Consider the following 17802-nt stretch of genomic DNA (forward strand, 5'->3'; position numbering starts at 1 on the left):
TCCTATCTACTACAAATTGCCAGATTTTTAATGCGTTCCAAAACCGAGAGATTTGTTGCATCCAGCCCTCCCCTGTGAATCAGTGCTTCCTCATACAACAATTTCCCATCTGTGCCCAACGAGAGTCGTCTGAAACGTGCTGTGCCACCTGAGCCACCGTGTCTTTGAAAGGTTGACAGGATCAAGCAATTTTTCAGGTGTGGCAGTCAGCATCGTATTTCTCTTCCCTTGACCTCCGCCTTTCTCTGAAATCCAAACCAAGGAGGGGTGAAGTGAGGATCTGCAGGAAGCAGTATCCTTGCAGTGCCCCTGGGAAGAGTCCACGCCTTCAGACTGAGCTGTAAGTCCGTTGACTTAATTACAAATTGGATTATAGGAGCTAATCTTTGATTCTGTGGTGTAACCCCAGGCTGCTGGGAGCCTGGCAGGGACTGGCAGCGAGGGCTCTGGAAGCACAGCCAGTTCTTGTCCTTTACACCCAGATGCTGGCAGGACCTCTGAGCTCCTGCTGCTGTGCCAGGGAAGAGCCTTTGGATGTCAGGCCCTTCCTGCAGCTCCGTGGTGGTAAGGGCTGCTTTTTAAAAGCTATCTGCATAGCTGCTTCTGATGGATTAGATACTTGAATGCCTTCAAAAAATAAAAACCGACTTGGGTTCTTTTAGGTTTTTTTGGTGGTTTGGTTTTGGTTGTTTTTTTTTTGTTCCTGTGTGAACAGACCTGTGGTAAGCCTGCTAGAAGGAACACCTAACACTGCAAATGATGGAAAACCACTGCTGGAATAATATCCCTGTAAGATGTTTTTCCAGCTTTTGAGACCTTTGTTTGTTACGTGACTTGCTAATTCAAGGTTACCCAGGATATCCTGAAACATATTTGGGAGTATGCAGGGAGTGTGTTGGATAAGGATGAGAACTGTCTAGTGGGATTCCTAGCTGGCAGAGCTCCATCAGGCTGTAGACCATGGCAATATTTATGTTACAGATTGCAGTGAAGCATTGCCCATGCAAGGGATTGCTCTGAAGTGAGTTTGTAGAGGTACCTGACTTGCAACGGGGCACTGGAGCATGAAGCTCACCAGGGTTTATGTTGCACCTTGAAGATAAAAGTAACTTTCTCTCACAGTGCAGTTTTAAATCCAAACCTTAAATACCTTTGACTGGCTTATCTTCTTTTTCAGGTGAGGATTCCTGTCTCACTGGTCTGTTTTGCCTGAATCTTTTTCTCTCCCTGCCTCGTGGATGATGACTTTCTCCTTGTTACCTGTAGGTGGTTGGATGAATCCATCATTCAAGACATCACACCCAAGCTGCTTGGGGAGTGGCCCAACACTTACACCTACACCAAAGCCTTGTCAGAGTACCTGATTCAGCAAGAGAAAGGAAACTTGAACATTGCTATCATCAGGCCATCCATCGTGGGAGCCAGCTGGCATGAGCCTTTCCCAGTAAGTATGAATACGCAATTCCTAACCAGGAGCCTTTGGATATAACTGGAGCTGTGACACTGTCAGGAATCTGTCCCTCCTTTTAGCAATGTCTTGAGAAACAGATATCCATAGTTCACAGGGAGATGTGTGGAAGAGGTGGAGATCCCGTGCTGGAGCAGAACAGCAAGTCTTCTACAGCACCTTAGAACTCCTGTGAAAAGACCACGTTTAAGCAATAATAACAAGAGCTGGATAGGTATGGTGCAGAATGCTGGGCTTGCAATTGATTGTCCATTCAGGCACACCAGGAGAGTTTCTGTGCTCAAAACGTGGGATCTGAGGGTCAGTCGTACGCCTGGTACATTGTGGTTGAGGTACAAATGTCAGGCACTCTGTAATTAAATGCAGCTGTACTTTGGAATGAGATAATTCATTAAGCTAAATATATCAATAGGAATAGCGTGCCCTAATATCGCAGCCAAATTGGAAAGGCAGCACAAAGTCACCTTTGGCTTTCAGGCAGCCTGAAGTGTGCCAGAGATGGCTGAGATACAGCCAAGGCTCTGGGCCAAGCTCCCCATCTTGGAAAGACAAAGAGCTCTGTTTGATGTCACAGCCTGTTCCAGGTCAAACAGCTCCTCACTGCTCTGAACTCCAGCTCCCACAAGTGGCAGCTTCCCTGACCTGAAGTAGGATGGGATTCAAAAGGAATGTTGTGGTTTGGATTTGGGATTTTATTTTTCCTTGCTGTAGAAATTAGCTGGAGTGACCAGGTCACCCTTGGTGACAGCTGCGTGTTGTCTGTCAAGGGTAAATATCAGTCCAGCTGTTTTCAGTATGTGTGGCAGCACCAAGATACTGTGGTGTTTAAAACCAGGCTTTATTCCTGAGGCTAGGGAATAGGAATGAAGTGGTTTCTAAGAACAAACCTAGATTCTGTTGTTGATGAGTAAATTGCAGGCCATGCATCCCCTGGTACTGGTTGACATCCTGGCAGCTGTCCTAGATGGGCTGGCATCCATCTAAACTAGCGTCTCCTTCCTTCTTTGTCTGCACCACAGCACTGTCATTATTCAGAAGCTTGTGTAAGCAGTTCATCATAAAGAGGAACACTAATAATTCTTCTTTTCCACAGGGTTGGATTGACAACTTCAATGGGACCAGCGGGATATTTATTGCGGTATGTCTGGTTACTATTTAAGCTCCCCTTAGAGTGGAGTTTGAGTTACTAAAATAGAATTCTGATGTTATCCTACAGCCCCACTTAGAAACTGTGTGCAGGAAAGGGCCACAGGAGTTTTCTGAGTCTGGGAGAAAGATGTCACCCACTTGGCACACATCTGGCAGCTGGTAGGACCCAGAGGATGGTCTTTTTGTGTTGAGCTCGGAAAAGGACATTGAGAGACTATTCATGTTGCTAGTTTGCTAAAAGATGAATTGCAGTTCCTAAAAACTCTGAAAAAACTAAAGGTTTGGACATATTTGGCAAATATTCAAAGAAAAGGCCAAAGATGTGTCCTTGAAATGAGGGTAATTCATGGATGTAACAGTTTGAATCTTTTAACACAACTTTATTTTCCAGGCCAGGTTGCCACATTGTCAATACAAGGCAGCAGCATTTATAATTCCATTTGTCTCTGTGTGCATTGTTTCCAAATCTACTGCTATAACTTGTTATACTTACACAATACCAAAATTCTGGCTCCCACTTGCCACTGCTTTGTACAGGATTTCTCTCTGTACAGACTACACCTAAATAATATGTATTATTGATTCAGACTCTGCCAGTTACACGGATAATTCACTATATTTTTTCCTGACTTGATAAAATATTCCCTGTAAGATAAAAATAATCATTACAATTAATACATTAAAGGAGTAAAGTTGCATACCTTTTCTCCTGCCTTATAATTTTTTTTTTTTCTGAACTAAAATCACTGCCTTAGGCCTCTCTGTCAGTCCATAATGCTTTATAGCTCTGGGCAGATATTTCTGTTCATGTATGTCCAACTTCATTACTTTATCAAAGCTATGTTTTAATCAGCCTGCTACAGTGTATAAAAGGATTAGTGATCTGTAATCACAGGAGAGCAGAATAAAATACAAATATGATCTTGTTAAAAAAGTTCATTTATATCTGAAGTAGAGTATAAATAGAAACTTACAGTTATGGAATGCACAGGACACATAATGCTTTCATGTGAGCCCCATCTATACATTTCAGAGGCATTCAATTTTTGTTCACAAATTATTGACTTCTAATCATGTCACAGTTTCTTTAAAAGAAATTAATTTTTCTATTCCTTGGTGACAACCCAAGAAGCTTGTACTGCCTCTCTGCTCTAGTCCCAGGATCTTGCACTGCTTTCTGGGTTCTTCCATTATGTTAGCAAGATCAAGGAATGCTTTGCAATTCCTTAATTTTGCAGATGCACTTCTTACATTTTCATGTGTCGGGTTCTATCTTTTGTAATGACATTAATTTTAATTTGGACTTACTTTTATCTTAGTTTTTTTTTTTTTTAATCATAACTTTCAATGATGTCTGTTACACCATTTATCCAGAACTGGTTTGCAAGAAACCTTGGGCCAGGTTTTGTATGCAGCCTGCATCTTTAGATCCAAGTTTAGCTCCATGGAGAGCAAAGATTATGAGATTCTAGGGTCACTGTGGGAAGTGGCTTTTTTTTTTTTTTTTTTTTTTTTTTTTTTTTAATATAGAAAAAGATTGGACTTAGGCTGAGATTTGAAAAAGAGGTGGTATTTTTTGGTCCAGGTTTGACGCTCTGAGGTTTTTCAGTATAGTAGAAGAGACCATGGAATTTGTGTTATCTACACTGAGCTCTTGGGTGATGAAATGTGGTCTGTAACTACATCAACAGTTGGCCAACAAAAAGACAAAAAACAATGACAAGGATGCAGGGTGTAGAGACAAAGTTGTGTGGAATGTTTTCCAGAAGGGAAAAGTGTTTATTATTAAGGACCCAAGAGACTTTTTTCTTCTGAAGGGGGGAATTAATAAGTACATGTATTAATGTTCTTGAATGTGGAGAGTTGTTTGAAAATGAACACTTAAACATCTGAGTGATGCATCAGTTTGATTACCTGAAAGTCGTGTCAGTACAGCCAGCTCTCGTGGCCAAATGGATTTTAAACTGTGATTATTAGATGAGTAGCTTTATTTGCTTTAATTAAGTGTTGAAAAACGCAAAAGGGAAGTGGTTTTTGTGGTTTGGTTTTGTGCATTTGAAGTGTCCCTTCATACCAAAATACTCACTTTCAACTTCTAGCCAGGCTCATCCTATAGGGAGAACATCCCTCAGATTCAGATTTGGTTCCGATCATCTTTGATGTCACTTGGGCAGAATCTGGACTCCAAATCTTGCAAATTTGCAGTTTTTCCTCAGTTGCACTGTTTGAATCTGATCATTTCACTCCATCAATAGGCACATTACTTTTAAATATTCATGAAATATGGGAGTCCAAGTTGTTCTTGATAATCTAATTATGTTTCTTTTGCCTAAAGTTGCTCCAGCTGCTGTGGGGAGCTGTGTTTGTTGATTGAGGAACAAAATGAAATTAATTAAATTTCTGCTGGAGTGTAATTAAGGCATTTTGTCTTAATTAAGACAAATGCCTTATTACATGCTAAGACCTTCCTCCCTGCAAGGCAGTGAAGCTGTAGGGCACAACTGGTTTAATTTATGATCTGGGCAGTGACTGGCCTGAAAGCACTTCAGCTGAGAGGCTGTCTAGAAACATCAGACTCTGGCCAGGAAATTATTTTGAGACTTCACTTTGCAGTAGCTTCTATTTCACTAAAGAGAAAAATGTCAGTATCTATAAATAGAAACCAAGACACACCTGATGGAAATACCACTGAACCATTTTTTGATGTAAAAAGTAACCTAAAAACTTGAACCTCAAGCCTTTGTTACATGCAAAACATAGGAAATCTTGAAACCATTCATGTGTGTATGACCATCACATGCTGCTCTGAACATATTTTGCAGATCCATCGAACATCCTCATTTGGAAGACCTCAGAAAGGTTTTCAGTGTGAAAATGTGATAGTTAATCACACTGTAGTCTTTAGTGAGCATGTGTTCATAGAAGTGGAAAATTCAGAGCTGAGCTTGGTTGCCTGCTTTGTTTCCTTCTTCCTCTTTTTCCCCCTTGAAAAAACCTCGTAGTAAGAAACGAAGAAAATCATAGTGATGTTGCAAGTTGAAGCTTTAGCATCTGAGCCTAACCATAGTTCAGCTTAGGGCAGCAGAATTCAATGCATGACACAGGTTTGAGGAGGATGGAGTGAGCCATGCAGGGAATCTTGCCCTGTTGTCTGTGTCAGAGCCTGTGATCCCTCTGACTGATGCACCAAGGATGAGATGGGACTGCTAAGAAGTCCTAGTTCCTGAAAATCAAATCAGTCAGAAGTGTTACTCCCTTACTTCCGAACTGTGAAATGCAACAAACACATCTGATTGCAGATGGGGAAAAGAGGAGGAGAACAGACACCAAAAAGACCCCAAAACATAAACACCTCCCAAAGAGGGGAAACAGTGTTCCTTAATGTCCACCAGTTACCACTAGACAATGGTATGTGCTTCACAAGTTAATACCAAGTCTTAAATGCTTTTTTAATGACTTTTTTCCTCTCCTCAGATTTCAGGCAAGGGCTTTTCCACAACTAGGCGCTTCATGTCCAGTTGCTGTAGAAAAATTTAATCTATTTTATACTGATATTTGAGTTTCAGATTGTATGAAAATAATTTAAAAGCAATAGCATCTCCTTTGCCCCACCTTTTAAATATTGATGGATCTGTAGCAGATGTTCTTTTGCTCTTTGATTCAGTCCTTCCCTCTGCTTTTGCACAGATCTGAATTACAAGAGCTTTTATCCTTCCTTGCTTCACCAGCACTTTTATCCTCTCAGCTTTTTCCCTGGTTCCTCAGCTTCACTGCATTGTTTCCCTCACAAGAAAGAACTTGATTGCAGCCATGACTCTGCCATGTTGGGTTTCTTCTCTTATGTGCTCTGTTGAGCCCTCATCCGTGACACACCAAGTAAATCTCCTTCACCCCATTTCACCCCCACCTTTCTGTATTTTGCCTTGTCCTCTCTGATCCAGTCTGCCGTGCTGTTTCCATATCTCTCCTGTAGAACCTCCAAAGCCTCATTGGTCATCATGGAAACCCCCTGATAAGCATTCATGTTAAATGTGCATATTCTGGGGAGCCTGATCCCCTGAAAAATGCACTTCCTACTAAAGCAAAGTGAAATTTTTTTGTTCTTTCCTAGTTCTTCTTTTTGGTTGTCAGTACTTTGTATTTGCACTGATTCCTTTTACTGAGTTTTGGTGGGTGATGTGCTCTTCAAGACAGGGGCCGTCCTTTGTATCTTTGTGCTCAACAGACGGCTTTGGAAAAGAGCAGAGTGTGAATACATCCAAAAGAAAGGAAGCTAACTTTTCAAAAATCCTACAGGTGTCATTTCCAAAGTGACTGCAGTCTCTGAGGTATACTCAGACTTGTGTCTGCCTGTGTCATTTAAGAAAATGTGACTTTCAGGCATGCACTTTACAGTGGCAAATTCAGATATATTTCCCTCCTTGGGTATTTTATTTCCTATTCAGTTAAATTAAGAGTCCCAGCTTTTCTTGTGGTACACAGCACAGACATCATCATGTTTCCAGGCGTCCTCTGGACATGCAGGGCAGCAGGATCCGTGGGAGAGCCATCTCTGTTGTCACAGAAACCAAATAATCTGCAACAGAAAAAAATATGCTACAGTGCTGGCCAGTGCTGGAGTTCACCCTAGGTCAGGGGGTGGCTCTGGGTGGTGGAAAAGTCTCTCCTCCAACCTGTGCTTTCAAAAAAAAGCTCAGAAGTCTTCTGTTGTTTGGTCTCAAGGCAGTTTATTGCATCTTATCTAAAGGATTTTCTTCTCTGGCTGCTGTGGTTTGCTCACAGCTCAGGCAGAGGCACACACACACCCTGACATCCTCTCTGACTCCCGACTGCTTCTTCTCTCCCCACCCAGGGCTGCTGCTTTTATATGGCACATTACGTGTTACATGTTTGCAGTTTTCCCGAATGCCTATTACCTATATTAAATGGTGCTTTTCTATCTTTTATATGGTACATTACGTGTTACATGTTTACAGTTTTTCCCCAATGCCTACTACCTATATTAAATGGTGATTTTCTACTCTAAACCAATCTGTGAGTGCCAACATCACCAAGAACATAGAGGTAAGGAAGAAGAAAGAGGGAGGACAGGACAGGCCCAAACCCTCCATTTTAAAACTTCTGACCCCCATGTACAAAACAGAAACCCCCCCTGTGCAAGACTTAAAACCCCTCTGAACAGCACTAAAAAATTCTTCCCTTTACTTTGTGACTACTACTACTATAATATCTAAACTTTTCTGACTTCTTGTTCTTCCTGCAAGTTTGGTAAATCATTCCATGGCTCAAACTCAAAATCACAGCTGTTTCTAGCTGCCTGCCAGGGTTTCAAATGCTTCTGACCTGGACCTGGAACAACCAAAAATGTCCGAGGGGCATTTTGAGTTCTGAGAGCCCAGTGCACGCTGCTGGAGTCCTGCCAGCTCAGTCTCAGGCCAGGCTGGCGTGGGTGACTGTTTCCCTGTCTCCCTGTCCCACAGGCAGGCAAGGGGATCCTGCGGACCGTCATCGCCAACAACGAAGCGGTGGCTGACATGATCCCCGTCGACGTCGCCATCAACCTGACTCTGGCAGCCGGGTGGTACACGGCCGTGCACAGGTGGGAGGGCATCCCTCTTCCCAAAGAGGGCATTCCTCTTTGGCCACACGCCTGGGATATTTGCTCCCTGCACCAGCACTTTGAAAGGAGCCAGGGGCTGGTTAAAAACCAGCGCAAGAGGCTGGGTGATTGATTTTCTGACTGGTGGTTTCTCCCTGGGGGTGGGCAAGGACCGAGAGCACACAGTAAAGGCAGGGTTTGGAGTTGGGAAATCTCTACAGCTATGGGTGAGACATGTTTCTTGTCTCTCAGAAGTCTTCTGAAGGCCAAGAGTTTTGCATCAGTGGTCTTTGGGCCTCCCTTTTCATAGAACTGCTTTTCAAGTATCTTCTGGAATTTTCTTGCTAAAAAAGCTCTTTGTGTTTTCCTTGGGAAGCACTGCACAATGTAAAGATATTATGAGCTTGTAGGTTATATGATCTAAAAAAATCTCCCTACTTTGCATTGTTGAGAAGAAGTGATATTAAGGATTTATGGTCTTTTCCTGTGAATCTTTAATCCTGGTCTTTAATCATTAGGTAGGAGTACAGAGAATAAACCACATGAATTATTTTGGAGGTTTATGCAACTCTGAAAAATCAAACCCAGGCAAATAAAAGGCAGAAGTGTTTTACTTTGAAAGACAGAGTAAACCCTTTGAGGTGAGGGTAGAACTACATCCAGTGAGCTAAATATGGATCCTAAAAGGACCTTGAAGAGTAGCTCACCTTGAAGAGAGCTTTCTTCTCAAAGCATTGTTAAGAAATCCACCAAATTAAAACTGTGCATTTTTCAAATATACAGTAAGAAAAATGCTGTATTGATTTAATCACTTGACACCCTTGGCAAAGCAGGCTTAGGTCAAAAAAACTGTTTGATTTATGTTGAAGGAAGAAATAAAACAAGTGTGATCCATGTTTAGTTCCACACCAAAAAATGCAAGGTTTGTTTAGTATTAAACTGGGAATTTACTTGAAATGGATTCATTTTGTAATCTCATGCCTAAGAAATAGGTTTTTTTGACATCTCAAAATAATACTTCTTTCTGTTTTCCAGACCAAAAAACCTGTTGGTGTACAACTGCACAACAGGGGGAATCAACCCTTTCTTCTGGGGAGAAATGGGTAAGGTCTCATTTAAATGGAGAACATCCATAGTGCTCCTTACACTTTGAAGAATTGGTTTCCACAATTTAGGTGGTATTCTGTGTCTGCCATTCAAACTGCATTTTGGGGGAGGGTCCTGTGAGGTAAAGGGTACTTCCAAACCAAACCATTCTGGGATTCTGTGATACTATGGAGACGGTCTTTCTTGTCCATCAGAAAATTCTGTACAGAAATAAGAGGTGTGCACTTGAGGAGGAAAACGTTGAGATGACATGTGGGCTTCAAGAACAGTTTGTATTTTGATCATGAGTTTTGTGGGGGAAAAAAAAAATGAAATTATTTTCACGGCTGACTTTTCTTTAAGTGGATATACTTCCAAGGCAGGGGGTGAAAGAAAGGGAGACAGATCCTGACTCCCTTGAAGAGAAAAACTCATGCTGAAGCCAAGCAGCAAAATTTGTCTCAGCTGTGTACTGTGAAATACTGTGTACAGTTAGTACAGTTATGGACAGATGTACTGCACCTGTCACCCCTGCATTCATATCTTTGTGCTTTAAATATAAGAGGCTGGCTACTCCATCTCTCAGGCTTTGCTTTGCTTTTTCCCTTGCTTTATTTACCTAAGTCAGCAGATAATGAGACCATAATTGCATTTACAGAATAAATGTCTTAACCATGATATTTGATCATGTGGCCTAGGAGGGAAGAGGTTTCAGCAATTGGCTGAGTGCTGAGGACATCACATCAAGCTCTTGGCTTTTTGTTTTTTTAGTGAGAGATGAAATGTTGTGGTTAGTCAAAATCTTCTGTGGCTTTTTCACAGGAGTGAATGCAAAGCTCTTCACAGGCTGCTACTTCAGCAATAGCCACCATAGCACCACTTTCTGAGATTTGCCTTTGTTAACCCTGAAAAAGGGTTTTTACTGATGAAAACACCAATGTATTTAGTTCATTGTCACTAATTTTATTCTGTTCCTCTGCTTATAACTGTGGAATTAGCCATGAAATCATCTGGGTGCAGCTGCTTCCATGTGCAACTGAGCTGTATGGCAGAACTGAAGGCAAAATTTTCTCCTTGGGTGACACTTTCTACTCCACGTTGTAGCCACAGTTTTCCTGAAAGCAGCATGCTGCAGAGAATTAGGATGGAGTACTAAAGTGCAAAATTTTGCCTTGAAAGATGTTGCATGGCTGAAGAAATGAGTTTGGGAAAGATTTACTGCATCACAATGTTATGACTGCAGGCATCCAGTCTGAATCCTCTATTCAGACTCCTACCTATTTCTTTTTGGGAAATAGCCATAATTCTGTTCAAGGAGGCAGAGTGTGTGACTGGTCATCAGGATGGTCCCGAGTGTCTGGAAGCTGCTGAGAATCCAGGGAGGGGAGTGGGAGTCACCTGGCACGGGCCTGAGCATTTTAGTGCAAAGCAAACATGGGTTTTGCAGAGGGATGAGCCTGGGCTGCCTGGTCAGGCCAGGTGACACCAGGACCTGCTGTGGGAGTGACAGGGGTACACAAGGGAGCAGGGATTTTTCAAGGGGAGAAAGATCAAACAGAGAAATTGAAGCTGGATTGGGCTTAGGACACCAAGGGCTGGGAACAGAAGCAGTGGAGATGGTGATGCTTTGAGTACACTTTGAGTGATGAGCTGGGAGGGAGGGAGGAGAAGGAGATCTAGAAGAGTTTGTGCTTAAACACCCATTGCAAGGCAGTTCATTCTAAAGCTCCTCAGACACAGATAGAAACTCCTAGTGTTAAAAGGGACCTTAACTGATTTATTTATTTTCCACATAATGCTATGCCTTGGGGTTTTTCTTTTCCCTTACTTTCTCAGTACTTTGCCCGCTTTTACAAAGATGTGGTCAAACAACTAAATTTTCATCTGGAGAAGCATATTCTGCTTTGCTGCAGTGTGAATCTGGTTAGTCTGACTTTGTGAAGTACATTTTACAGTTTCTCCTCAAAACTAAACCGTAAAACAGGCTGGAGAGGATGTTCAGCATGGCAAAAATTAAGTTCAGTTTATTCTTGTTAGTCTACCTGGGCGAGACCTGTGTCCAGTTCTCCCCCTGCAGAACCTGCCTTTGAGTTGTAGGATTTGCTGCTGCATTTTTGTGTTGAGGTTGGAGGGGAGAGCCCACACACCCACTAAGTCATTGGAATAGCTCCTGGAAGTGACAAATTTCTGGTTTGGGGTTCTTAGTAGAAGTACAGCAGAAGTCACTACTTGAAGTGCAGTAATGAGCTGAGCACAGACACCGCAGAGTCCTGTCTGAATGTTACAATTGGAATCTGCTTATCTGAGGATGATCTGGATGTTTCTTGTGGCTTGCAAATTCTCATCTGATTTTCTATTTGTAACATAAGCTTAGAGACTAAATGATAATATGAGCACAGATTGATGTCGTTAACTCCCAAATCAGTTTTTTAGAAAGTGGAAAAAGCCCACATATTCTTCTTTCTTGAGCTTGCTGGTGCTCAGGAGTAGGAGCACCATCTGTTTATCAGTTCCTAGGATGATAGCCTTACCCTCAACTGCTGCAGTGCTGTTAAGCCTCTGCAGGATGCAAGTGTCCCAGATATGCACATCTAGATAGCACTTTGTGGCACTGTGCCATTGTCAGAGCTCAGAATCAGACCCAGCATATTTTGTGCCTTAACATGCAAAGGGAAGGGAAGATTCCCACTCTATCATTTGTTTTTGAGTTAAGAATGCAAGAGAGTTTGCTGCCTTACAGCATCCAGAGGTCTTCTGAAAACAGGCAGACATTTGGTGGTGTGGGTCAGATGTGGTTTGAAAGGATTTGATGAAGTCTTTTTAAAGCTATCATCCTGTGTAAGCAACAGACTAACTCGGACATCAGCTCACTGGAAAATCTGACACAAAATTAGAAATGTCATTTTTATTTTATGCTAGCAGATCAAAGTTTGCATTAGTGACCTAATGAAATGTTAGCGCTGACCAATTTCTTTTACATCTGCTGCAGGTGAAAGCAGAATTGCAGCTCCTTGAAGCTCTTAGAGCTGCCTGCTTTTCCTCCTTTATGTTATGTGCTTTGACAAGAAGGTTTTTGTCTGCCAGTGTGAAGTGTGGAGCAGGGTTGGGTTTCAGGCAATAGATGGAGTCAGTTTTCATGGCAGAAGGGTTAGCCTGGTCCAAGCTCTGGTGACACACTTCAGAGAGCTGTGGGCTGGAGGTGTGAAGCACAGCTTGGCTGTGCTGCCCCATGCTTCCAGCCCAGCTGGGAGCGAGTGGTTGCCAGTGAGAAATGTTCCCTTGCAGGGCAGTACGTCATGTCCACGTTCAAAAGGAACCCCCTGGAGCAGGCCTTCCGAACACCCAATGCTCACATGACCTCCAGCTACTTGATAAACCAGTACTGGATCACTGTCAGCCACAAGGCTCCTGCCATCCTCTACGACCTGTACATGAGGCTCACGGGGAGAAAGCCCAGGTAAGGAACGGTGCTCTCAGCCTCCTGCATGCCTGCCACTCCTATGGAGAGCAGAGCTTGGACCAGTGATGATAACTCAAGTCCTTGAGCTTCTTGCTGTCTCCTTCTCTTGAGGAAAATGAGGAAATGCATGGCTGTGGTTAAGCACAACCTATGGCTCGCACCCTTCCCACCACCTGGAGAGCAGCACATGTTTTGAGCTCAATTTTACACACTTCAGAGGTTCCCAAGGCAGAGGAGGACTTCTGTCTTCTCCATATCCAGATCTCTACCACTTCAGCTTTCCAGTGGGATCGCCCCTATCTGCCATGAGCTTGCCTAAGTCTTGAGTCTGGCCAGGTTTAGAACATACCAGCTAATACGCTTTTCCCCCCATGAATTAGATGCCTGAGTAGCCATTTCCAGCACTGGTCTGAAATCTAGGAAGCAATTGTTTCTATGATAAAATTCTAATTCTATTTAGGAGGGCAGTTCAACTTTATGGGTGGTATTTGAGCCCTGGCAGTGGTGTGGTTTGGAGGAACAGCGATATCCATATGGAAGGAATCCTCCTGTCAGTAATGTTACTCCAGACATTGTCCTCCTTTACTCCCTGCCTCCACAGAGGAGGATTTGTTGTGCAGTGTGAGAGCAGGATTCCAGCACTGGGTTGATGTCAGCTGCTCTGATTTATCCCTGACATTCTGCTTCAGAGGCAGATTGGTCCGTAAAAAGACTTCCAGTTATCCAGGAGGGAAGAACTATCCTAGAAATTGAGGTAAACTGAAAATTAGGCTGGAATCTCCCAATTTTTGTTGAAACGGGCAGCAGTAAGATCTTGGCACTGCCATTACAATTGGCATTTCTTTTCATGAAGCTGATTAGCATAATTAACCAGTGGGCACTGCCTGCAATGCTGTAGTTAAATGTCAAACAGAACTCAGCATGATCTTCTGAACTTTTAAGATTTGCAGCCTCGGCCAAAATGGCTCACCGATGAAGTTGGGGGTTTTCCAAGTTTTTTTTTTTTTTTTAAATATAATTCTCCTTTTCTTTTTATACACTACTTCAGCTCATCCAGGTATTGCTGCAGTGTAGTAGAAAGCACAGTAGCAGCTCATAGTTTCTTCTTTTCCCAGATACCTGAATATCAGACCTTTATGGTCTAAGGGCAGTAAACCACATGAAGTAAAAGAAAAAAGAAGCCTTTTTAGGTGCAAGCTCATTTCACATAAATCTCTAGATATCAAGCAAAACCACCCTAAGTGGTTTCCTGTGAGTGCTGCACATCCATCCATGACTTAGAGCATAATGTGGTTTTATACCCTTAGTAGTCTCTTGGGACAATCCTGTCTCACCTGAGGATCTGGTCATGCAAGGCTCTGTATGGGAACAAATAAAGAAATTATTGCTGTAAACAGTTTTCCAGAAGACAAAATGCATGTCTGAAGTGTGGCCACAGTGAAGGCTAATACTCAATTTATTCCTCTCAGTTCCTCCACAGTGGAAAATGAGATTTCCTGTAAGAAATCTATGTCATGTTTCTACTCAGCTGATGTTTTGCAGAAGACCTTTCCTTCATGCAAATTATTAGTCAATGTTTTGAATGTAGTCACATCAGCTGAGCTCAGAGAGTTGACATGAAACACAGTTTTCACACACACCTCTTTAGATCATAGAATCACAGGCTGGTTTGGGTTGGAAGGGAAGGAAGCTTTAATGTCCTCTAGTTTCACCCCTGCCATGGGTAGGGACGCCTTCCCAGGTTGCTCAGAGCCCCATCCTACCTGGCCTTGGACACTTCATGGGGCAGCCACAGCTTCTCTGGGCAACTTTTGCCAGGGCCACTCCACCCTCAAATGGAAGATTTTTTTCCACATACTAAAGAGTTTGTTCTCTTATCCTTTCTTTTTTCTGTAAGTTTCCATTAGTCCTAAGCACTTTAAAGATTTCAGGGAGTCAGCTTGAGGGGCAGCTTCAGATCTTTCCAATCTAGCTTCATTTCTTTTTCCCAAGTTCCTAAAATGTATTAAAATATTCACAAAGCTTTGCCCCATGGTGCTTGCCCTACACAGGAGGATTAATCGGAAATAATTTTAAAGTAGTTCAGACAAACTGCATTCAGTTGACCTGCACATAATTATTCAGAATGAAGGTTTCTTTAATCTGATGGTCTGCTTTGCTTCTAAAATGAAAGCCACTTTAAGAAGGAGTGCCTGCCCGAGGTTTTAGTGCTCTTTCCAGTTGCTGTGGGTGAGCTGCACAGTTCTGCTGTGAGCTGATGGACTCATTGTGTCTTGCTGAGTGCTTATTATGGTGGCAGTCACGTCTGTGCGGGGAGAGGCCAGCCTGGCACCATTCTCCACAGGCTGCCACCTTTGATTTGTCACAGCAACTGTGTTGCCCCATGGGCAGCACAATATTTTGCATGAAAACAGCTCTGTTTTCCACAAAAATCAGCCCTTTTAATGCTTTCTCTTGCCCTTATCCTGTCTGAGAGGATGTGGTGTCTTCTCTGAATTGACCAAGCCCTGTACATCACACTTTAAAACAACTGCCAGAGGCCTTTTTTTACTCATGGCCACTGGGACAACTAAAATAATCCTGCAGGGTAGGACAGCATTGCTGTCATCCACTTTTGTATAAAAAATTAGTACGAAAAGGCCAAGGCACATCAGAGGACATAAATCTGCATTTGCCAAGTAGTTATTTAAGCAGTTATGCCTCTGAAGCAAGACAGCAAAGACATGGAGCTGCTGGAGCGGGTCCAGAGGAGGCCATAAAGGTGGTTAGAGGGCTGGAGCCCCTCTCCTATGAGGACAGGTTGGGAGAGCCAGGACTGTTGAGGCTGGAGAAGAAAGGGCACATAGGAGACGTGGTAAGTTTTTCAGTACTTTAAGCAGACCAGTGGGAAAGAGGAGGAGGGACTCTTATCATGGAGCATAATCATAGGATAGCGGGGAGTGGTTTTTAAACTGAAAAAGTACATTTAGATTATATAGGAGGAAATTCTTCCCTATGAGGGTGGTGATGTCCTGGCACAGGTTACCCAGCAAAACTGTGGCTGCCCCATCCCTGGCAGTGTTCCAGGCCAGGCTGGATGGGGCTCTGAGCAACCTGGGATAGTGGAAGGTGTCCCTGGCCATGGTTGGAACAAGATGATCTTTAAGATCCCTTCCAACCCAAGCTACTCTGTGATTTTTTGGTTCTGTCTGAAAACTGAAGTTGAGCAAATGACTGCTGAGCTCACTGTCCATACTGCAGATGTGGTCACCAAATACTGGAGCTAATGCCAAAAATCAGAGCCTTGCTTCAGTACACAACTCAGGCTTGGGAGCAAAGGAAAATTCCTGTGGCAGAAAGAGAAGTACCCACCTTGAAAACAGCAGCACTGTACTTACAGCACTCACAGCAGCGCTGTACCCTTGTGGTACAGACTTCATGCCAGCTCAGATGGGCCCTTCCCTCCACAGCAGTGGAACATGAGGTGTATGCAACTTCCAGCCCTTCCTTAGGTCAGACCAGTTGCACATCAGTGGCAATGATGTTGGCTCCCACGTTGGAGCCAGCAATAAAAGCTGGGTAGCTCAAGGATCGAGCTCAGCTGGAGCAGTTGGACTTGCTGGGCAAGTTCTCAGCCTAGTGAGTAACAGGGCAGTGCTCAGGAGGAATTGGAATTATTCACCTGGATTGGTGGAAACACAAAGCAGCAGCTTCTACATAAGGTCAGACTTCTGGTCACCTCTGATGCTCACCTCTGATATTCCCCTTTTGTTTCAGAATGATGAAGATTATCAATCGGCTGCACAAGTCTATGACACTCCTGCAGTATTTCTCCACCCAGTCCTGGAGCTGGTCTTCAGATAATATGAATATGTTAATGACTCACCTTAACACAGAGGACAAAAAGGTAAATATATCTTGAATGTGGGTTGCTCATCTCAGGTTCTGTTCATCTGAAACAGTTATTTTTGGAGCTTTTAAATGATATCTAGATGATTAGAATTTATTTTAATCTGAAATTATTTATTTCAGGAGCTTTCCATGTATTACAGGAGAATGTTTTCAGGTCACTGACAACCCAACCTATTTGTGAAAACTTTTTCCTCTCTATAAAGCCTTTCTTTGCTCCAAGAGACAGCTGCCTGAGAGCTTGCTAACAATTTGTCCAGTATGAGCACTGAAAATGAACTGGGGTAGTTGGCTCTGCAATGAGATTTTGTTTATGCCAAACACCGGAGTGATCCATTTCCTGGACTTCTGTTGATCTAGCTGCCAAAAGAGAATGCAGCACAGCTGAGAGTAGCACTGATGCAGAGGCACCTGTTGATCAATGTCCTGTTAATTTATTTACACATCATTTTAGTGACATTAAACTGTGTGGAGGTTTTCATTTGAATCTGTTTGCCTGTGTGGAATGTCGCTTTTCTTCCATGATTCTCTGTGTGTGTGTGTACAAATACATGTATTTATGGAAAAGTTGCCACCTGAAAGATAAACACCTTTATTTTCTGCCAGCTGCCACTACATTTCTGCTTGCTTTGCCCAGATTCCCAGCTGGGTGGGACATTAATCAGCAGCGGTGCAACACAGTGTGGCAGTGCTTGGGAGCTCAGTGGCTTTGAGAATTTCAGAGAGAGGGCCTTGTCAGGAACAGAGATCAATGAAGAACTGATGCTTCAAGTGAACTGGTTTTGAACTCTGGTGCTCAGCTTTCACTGTTTGTCTTTAAATCCCAGTTATACAACTTCGATGTTCGCCAGCTGCACTGGTCAGAGTACATCGAGAGCTACTGCATAGGTGCTAAGAAGTACTTGCTAAATGAGGACATGGCTGGAATTCCAGCAGCAAAGCAGCATCTACGCAAGTAAGTCACACCCAGGGACAAAGAGAAGAGCTCCTGGCTACCTTTGGGGAAAATAAGTCTAGCTACATTGCAAAATTATTATTATTATTATTGATTCAAATGGAGATAAAGAACTTATTTCTTATCACAGCAGTTTGTCAGTATTTACAAACATAGAATGAGGGGGTAGTTTGCCATAGCAAGGAATCCTAAACAAG

At 42.9% G+C, this 17802-nt stretch overlaps 1 protein-coding gene across 7 annotated transcripts in view; it reads left to right on the plus strand.

Moving 5' to 3' along the window:
- LOC110470362 (fatty acyl-CoA reductase 1) overlaps nt 1-17802 on the plus strand; it is a 133586-nt gene that overhangs the window by 110430 nt on the left and 5354 nt on the right. For all 7 annotated transcript variants that reach the window (XR_002465396.1, XM_021529907.3, XM_077783253.1 and 4 more), the window contains 7 exons: nt 1267-1444; nt 2562-2606; nt 8098-8216; nt 9252-9319; nt 12588-12759; nt 16519-16648; nt 17478-17605. Coding sequence is in view for 6 of the 7 variants with exons in the window: in XM_021529907.3 (XP_021385582.1) it covers nt 1267-1444; nt 2562-2606; nt 8098-8216; nt 9252-9319; nt 12588-12759; nt 16519-16648; nt 17478-17605 (840 nt within the window). In the remaining variant the exon portion in view is untranslated. The remainder of the gene's footprint in view (nt 1-1266; nt 1445-2561; nt 2607-8097; nt 8217-9251; nt 9320-12587; nt 12760-16518; nt 16649-17477; nt 17606-17802) is intronic.

This window comes from Lonchura striata, chromosome 5 (genome assembly GCF_046129695.1).
Source record: "Lonchura striata isolate bLonStr1 chromosome 5, bLonStr1.mat, whole genome shotgun sequence".
NCBI classification, from domain to species: domain Eukaryota; kingdom Metazoa; phylum Chordata; class Aves; order Passeriformes; family Estrildidae; genus Lonchura; species Lonchura striata.